The sequence below is a fragment of the Cryptotermes secundus genome, unplaced genomic scaffold (assembly GCF_002891405.2).
Source record: "Cryptotermes secundus unplaced genomic scaffold, Csec_1.0 scaffold285, whole genome shotgun sequence".
NCBI lineage: Eukaryota > Metazoa > Arthropoda > Insecta > Blattodea > Kalotermitidae > Cryptotermes > Cryptotermes secundus.
In genome coordinates, this window is record NW_019744410.1 from 315,808 (window position 1) to 323,272 (window position 7,465).

At 39.2% G+C, this 7,465-nt stretch overlaps 1 protein-coding gene across 1 annotated transcript in view; it reads left to right on the top strand.

Moving 5' to 3' along the window:
- The first annotated feature begins 809 nt into the window (after nt 1-809).
- LOC111874700 (bifunctional methylenetetrahydrofolate dehydrogenase/cyclohydrolase, mitochondrial) overlaps nt 810-7,465 on the top strand; it is a 12,241-nt gene continuing 5,585 nt past the window's right edge. Inside the window, exons 1-2 of the mRNA XM_023870421.2 lie at nt 810-1,226; nt 6,929-7,113. Coding sequence (XP_023726189.1) covers nt 1,108-1,226; nt 6,929-7,113 — 304 coding nt within the window. The 5' untranslated portion in view covers nt 810-1,107. The remainder of the gene's footprint in view (nt 1,227-6,928; nt 7,114-7,465) is intronic.

A 7,465-nucleotide genomic window follows, 5' to 3' on the forward strand; every position in this document is an offset into this window, starting at 1 on the left:
CCCACCTCGGCGGCCCGGGTTCGAACTCGGGGTCTGGTCAAGTGGGATTTGTGGTAGACAAAGTGGCGCTGGGGCAGGTTTTCCCCGAGTAGTTCGATTTCCCCTGCCAATCTTCATTCCACCAATTGCTCCACAATCACACTCACCTAACATCTGGGGCTGGTACAATAGGCCAGAAGTGCCCGCAGTACCGCACTAGCAATAAAAGAAAAAAAAATAACACGTGTTCAACTCTGATAACACTTCTCGGAAATCGCGGTTGCATTGCGGTTTACAGTTTTCTTGGTGTGCGCCCGGCCTAAAGGTAGTGAACGGTAGTGAATAAGTCGATGATTTAAATAATTAATTCATTCCACTAATTTTATATTGTTTTTCTTGTCAGTAATACGCGTAATACGTTATTAATCGTTATTAATGGACACAACAGTGACAGATAAAGCAAATTAAAGTACAGTTATCCCTGTAACAGGCCGTGGAAGCCCGTAGGGTTGTGTGATGTTGAGGTTCCCACATTTTCTAGACAATCGGCTCATAGATAGACCCGAGGGCTATAGTGCGGAAGGATTAGATCAATTGAAAAAATCCAATGACCTCATCGGGACCAGAACCTGCGACTTTCCGGCTTGTAGCATAGTGCCTCTTAATCCAGTGACCTCATCGGGATTATAACCCGCGACCTTCCGGCTTGTAGCATAGTGCCTCAATCAACTGCGCTACCGCATAATTAAGGTAATGTTTCCATGCGAAGTAAAGTTACAAAAAAAAAAAAGGACTGATTTGGCCAAAGACCACTAGTTTGGTCAATCATTGAATCAACAGCAAGTGAGCTAGTGTTTCGTATGGCTATACAGGCCGTACAGTTGTTGGCCGATGCTTCGATGTTATGTAATATCAGTTCTTGCGGATATGGATATAAAACCGGAGTGACCCGATATCTTAGACTCAATGATCGTTATGATTAGTTGAGAGTTTGTTTGGTTTGCTAAGTGGCAGTATTAGCGGCAGTCTATGGTGGAGGAGAAGGACGACGTTAGTTGATTTCGAGAAAATTACCAAGTACCAAGCGAAAGTATTCAGCGGGAATAGTTACATTTTCATATTGGCGAAATGTTAAACGCTACAACGAACACGGTAATTTATAAAAGTTTTGTAACAAAATCAGTGACGGTTATTTCAACATTCAAGAATGCTACAGGCGCGAGAGGCGTGCATATGTCTTCGAAAAGGTGAGGTTCTACATAATGTACCAGTGTGGCTTTTCGTAGCCAGTGCCCATGTATTCATAAACTGTTGTCTTCTAGTTAAGGCATACAAATTTTATGTCCATTCCTTATGTTAAATATTCCAATTCTGATTATATAGGAGCATTGCACATTTCATACTGCAGAGCTGCAACACATTTATTTATTGCCTTATTATTTCTTAGATATATGTTATAATAACGACTTTGCTCTGTGAAAAAATTATTGTTGCAAAATCCAAAGAAGTGAAACTGGATCAAATCTGGCAAAGTCTTATAAGGAAGGCTGTGGCCAAAAAAGTGCTACTTTGCCTATGGTGTTGATGTTACAGTGAATTATAAACGTAATTTAAAATTTTGTGGAAGTGAGAAACTATTGACCATTGTACAAGGAGGTCATCTGAGGGCCACCTGCAAGTTGCTTAACCATTCCAGCAGAAGAAGCATGTGCTCTTTGTGTCAACTTTGGCTGTTTAACCAGATCCAAAGCACAGCCAACAGGCCAACAGGCCATCAAATTGTTAACAGAATCCATCCAGTATGCAACAGATTGTGGAAGTGGGCCCCCTTGTTATATACACTTTCCTTGCACCTTCATAATAAGTTCAAATTCTTGAATTGTAGTCCCCCCCCCAAAAATAGAGCACACTTAAAATTTGAAGCCCAAAACTGTAAGCTCCAATCTTCCTGTTAAAGCATCAAGGAATGTGGAAACCTAGCATCAGTTTGACCCATTTCCTTTTCAGTGAGCACTTGCGGAAATTATGCAGGAAGATACTTTTTTTTTTTTTAATTTTGTGAAGTAGATATGTTAACTTACACAGGAATTGTTGTCATATTGGTAATGATGATCCCTATGTCAGAAATGTTTAAAAAGGCATTAAAAATCACAACTACTACAATATACCAAAATCTAACCAAACATTAATATACAAAGCAGAAATTTACATATTAGCATCATTCAAAGTAAATAATCAGCCAAGCCTTAACTTCACTACTTAGGCCGCACCATAGCTCAAGTGGTTAGTCGCTGGCTTTGCACTGCGGCGGCCCGGGTTCAGTCCCGGGTCTGGTCAAGTGAAATTTGTGGTGGACAAAGTGGCGCTGGGGCAGGTTTCCTCTGAGTACTTCGATTTCCCCTGCCAAACTTCATTCCACCAAATTCTCCATCATCATAATCACCTGGGGCAAGTACAATAGGCCAATCAGTGGCTGCCATGCCAAGTGGACCCAGCTGGACTCCACCCCCCACTAATAAGATAAAAGAAAAATTACCTTCACTATTTCAAATTGTGGTCTGAACCTTACTTCTGATTTAAATATTTCGGCCTTCAAGTTTCATTCTGTTGTTTGACTTCCTGTCTGTAAGAACAGCTGATGTTTGTAATATTTTTGCATCTATTTTTAGCAGAAATATTATTCATTGGAAACCCCCTGCAAGAGATTGACAGACCTATTTATTAATAGTTTATATAAGTGCTGTGTTTATTTGAGTTGTGAATTCAACATTTATCTGGTGTTTTCATTTCCTTACATCACCTCATCACCTCTCAGCTAGGATCAGCAATCTTGACAAAGTTTTTGTTGTTCTACCATTTCATTTAACATTTTTGGCCAGTACTGTGAAGTAGATAGAGATTTTCCTTCCCCAGTCCTTCCAGTTCATTGTCTACAATCATATGATGTTTCAAATCCAAATCTACATTATTTCAGAAGGTATTAGGCATTGATATACAAACTTGATACCTATCATTTGACAGGTACATTGAGGTAAGTTACTTAGCATATCAAGAACTTATATAAAATTTAAACTTTAAATTATGTCATGGTTGCCAGATCTTTGATTTGGAAATATGAGACAGTTTCAAGGGGTGATTGGAAGAAACTCTGTAGTAACCAATACCAGATTTGAGTAAGCCAAGGGAAAAACCAACATGAAGCAGGCAGCAACGTTTTGAGGGGAGTGCCAGTTGCTGCCTGCTTCATACTGGTTTCTAGTCTGGCTGACTTTTCAGCCCTGGAGGTGGAGGTGGCATGTGCCTCTGAAATGTTAGTTGACTTTCACTGGACTACACAGCATTATACCCCAAAAGATGGTACTCTCTGCTGTGGGGACCTCTAATCTGACATGTTCTAGCATTTGTCTGGAGAGGCTGAAGAAAACCAAAGAATTATAACAAAGTACAGCAAAATAAACTAAACTAATAACTGTAGGTGTTGTTGGTGTGTTTCTTTGTTTATCACTTGTTTCTGAATTGTGTACATTAAAATTTATCTTATAAATGCTGTAAGTGTCAGAGGACTGAAAAGGATTTTGTATTTCAGGGTAGCATTTTTGTATAATAGTCATCATAAATATTAGGACGTGGAAGAACTCAGTAGTCTTTATCTGTTAATTTTTTTTTAAATTTGTTTTCAGTAAGTGAAAATGCTAAAAGTATTAATAGTACATGCATATTCTTCACATCCAGTGCCCACAATATACACAGTAGTGAGAACCCAGCTGCTGTCACTGTGATTCCTCAGGACAAACCAATCACAGACCACCTTCAGTCTCCTACTTAACTATAGCTCCATAAATGTGTCTATTGCTTGCCCAGAAGTTGGCAGCTATAACATCTGCAAAGATGTTGGACATGTATATGTTTTTTAGTGCAGTGTGTGGCCCATAAAAGGGCTAGCTGCCCAATTTACCAGTAAGTTGTCCTTATTTGGCCCAGATGGGACACTGATCCCCCCTATTGTTTTTTTTAACAGGATCCTGTGTAATCCAAAGTCATCCACCTCACACACTTTGACCCTGAAGATGTAGGGACCATGTACCTCCAAAATATCTCCAACATAACATGTCTCCACACAGTGTAACAATGCACCAACAGAATTATCACCAATGATAGACCACCATGAAAGCCTAAAAACAGGAATTTGTGTGTGTGTATGAAGCCATTTTATAATCCACATGAAATTAAGGTCTTGGAATGGTGACTATGAAAATTGCCGTCTTTTTGGATGTGATGCCATATAGTCTGGTAGAAGTTATTTGGTAAACTTTTGCCAGATGTCAAGGTTATCACAGACGTCTTCTATGTAGAATTCATGTTTAAATCAGTTATTGTTGATTCATTTTGTATGCATTGAATAACTTGCACTCATCATATTCATCATTGTCAACTCCGCTGCCGCCGTTGTCATCGCTGAGGTTTATGAATGAAGGTTTAACTACTGTCTGTTACAAGGCCACTTATTATAAACTGGTTTGAACTTGTTTTGTTGGTTTTCTTTCATCTTAATGCTAAAGTCAATAAAGCGTTTGAAAGGTTAAGGCTTGTGATAACCGCTAACAGATCTAAACTGGTTTGCTTTGGTTGGGAGAAATAAACTTTGACATTGAATGACTTTCATTTTTATTTTAATATTCTTCCAGTTTTGCTTCTTCTAATTTGAAGGATGGATAGCAAAGTCCATGGTGTTCTTGGTGCTAGTGTTATTTGATTGGCGCTGGTTTGAAACCAACATTGTATGGTTACCCAGTCAGGCTCAAGCTGAATACCCGCAAATACAATACAGTCTAAGGCATTATGGTCACACCAGCTTGCTCAGTGATGTATGGTTTGATACCCAGGGCAAACTGTCTTAACAAAAACTTCTCTGATATACCATATTATATTTTCATAATTTGTACTAGTTTATAAACTTTTCCACCAGATGTTATGATTGGGTGAGTAGTACTCTTACTTTCGGAGACCGCCTGTCCTGACTGTTGTTTTTGTTCCTGGTTTTCCTCAGTATAACCAGGCAAATAATGGGTTAGTACCTGAAATTAGATCAGGGCAGCTTTCTTCCATATCATTTTCAATTCATCATGCATTAATTATCCTGCATTTGATGCTATATAGTATGTATGATATCCTGACAGCATCTGACAGACACAAAATGAATAAATGAAATATGTGGCTTTTTCCTCATCCCAATGTAACCATCACAATTCTTGCAGCACATGGGATACAGGATTCACAAGACATACCAGTTTTTAGAAGCCAGTGAGAAGACCTTGCAGGGTCCCCTCCCAGTCAATCAAAGCTGATATATGCTAAGAGCAGATGAACTTTAGCAGCAGATTATACTGGAAACAAGGATTGTAAACAAACAGAACAGATAGTGATGCAGGCATATTCTGTGTTCATGTGATACATACAGTTTCATCAAAATATGTGATTAACAGATGTGACTGTTAATAATAACTTACCAACCAGAAGCCTGTATTAATCAGATAAATACTGTAAAGGTCACTGAAGTATTATTTTTAGCCTCATTGCATCATGTTTCACAGGATATGTAATTTGTAAGATTTGAGGCTTTCACGGCGGTGACTATGAAGGCCCGTGTATATGTGGTGTTAACACCACATATACATGGTGCCAAATCCCAGAAGACTGCTTTCTTGATATGTAATTTGTTAAAGTTTTGGAGTCATGTTCATGATTTATTTTAGGAACCCATCTGTGTTCATGATTTAACTTGTGCAGTTGAACAGTCTGTGTTATCACTTTTCTGTCCCTTCGTGATTCAAAGGCATTGTACATACTTTGATGCTCTGAATGATTGATTTCACATTAGACCATTGCTGAGCACTGATTATACAAGCTAGTACATGTATGCATTGTTTAACCATTTGAGCCCCAAATGTGTATACCATTATTTCCCTGAGGACACCACCTATGCATTTTTAGTTAGGATGATGGTCTGTATAAATGGCTGCAATTTAACCAAAATCATGTTAACCATTTTAAAGAATATTGAAATTTTTTTGGAAGATCATATGGAAGACCCAGTTTTTAGAGCTAGAATTTTCATATTCACTGCATGCCAACCTATGATAGATAAACTCCTAATTACTGATTATGAATAGAATCTGTTACTGACAGATGACATTCCAGAAACACTTATTCATATTTGGGGGTGCTGAAGATGTGTAAGCCTGTCAGAATCTCAAGATTGGTATTTTCATCATCACAACACTTCCTTGTGTTTGTACTGTTTTCATATTCAAGTATGCTGAGAGTGTGTTAAGTCTGTCAGAATCTTGACTATTTTTTTTACCAGAAAATACTTTTTTGTATATATGGCATATATGTAAACGGTAAAAAAAAGTGAAGCTATCCCTGTAACAGGCCGTGGAGGCCCACATGGTTGAGACATAGAGATGCCCACATTTTCTAGACAGTCGACTCACAGATCGTGGTGAGGTTGTCAGGCTGACATCCAGGCCACCCTTTTATCCACAGGAAGATTCCTGGTATTCATTTCTGTTAGAGGCTGAGTCAACCCCAGGACCATAGTGTGGCTGGAAGGATCGAGAATTGAACCCATGATCTCCTGGGTTGTAGAGTAGTGCCTCCAACCAACTACACTATCGCTTGCCCCCATATTGTGTCTACGAGAAAGTAAAAAGTATTTTACAGAGCAATGTTGTCAGCCCTGGTCCCCGTATGTATGTCCTCCAGTGACAGGGTGACTCAGTTATCACTCCAGGCACTGGGTTCCTTTTTTTTTTGCCTTGTATGACTTGCAGGGCTGTGGTGGAGGTATTGTAACCTGCCTCCGCATGGGAATGTTACTGTTGTTAACTGGCTCATTTAATTATGGTGCATGTCTTGTTTTGAATTATGAGACAAACTTCTCTTTCAGATTGAAAGCACAGATCATAGATGGTGCCAAGATTGCCCGAGACATACGCCAGGAACTGAAAGTAGAGGTTAATGAATGGGTTGCTCGGGGCAACAGGCGACCCCACTTGATAGCCTTACTTGTGGGGGAGGATCCTGCTAGTGCAACTTATGTCAAGAACAAGATGCAGGCTGCTAGAGAAATTGGTGAGACCATTGCTGTAATTACTGATTGATTGATTGATTGATTAATGTGTTCAGTTTAGCAATGACAATAACAAGCTTTTTTTATTTCTTGGCTTGTGTTACAACACTTTGTCAGCTGCAGAGGTAGATACAGATTTTCAAATGAAAGGTGATTGAAAGTAATAATTAAGGGAGGTACATATTAGGAGGGAAGGAGCAAGACTGCAGAGAAACTTAAATTCCGATGGTTGGTTTCTGGGCCAAGATTCAGACCTGAACACAAAGCAGAAATGCTAATCAGTACACTCACAGGAGACCCCCCCCCCCCCTCAAGAATAAACAAACAAACGTATTCCATGTACAAACTCTTCAG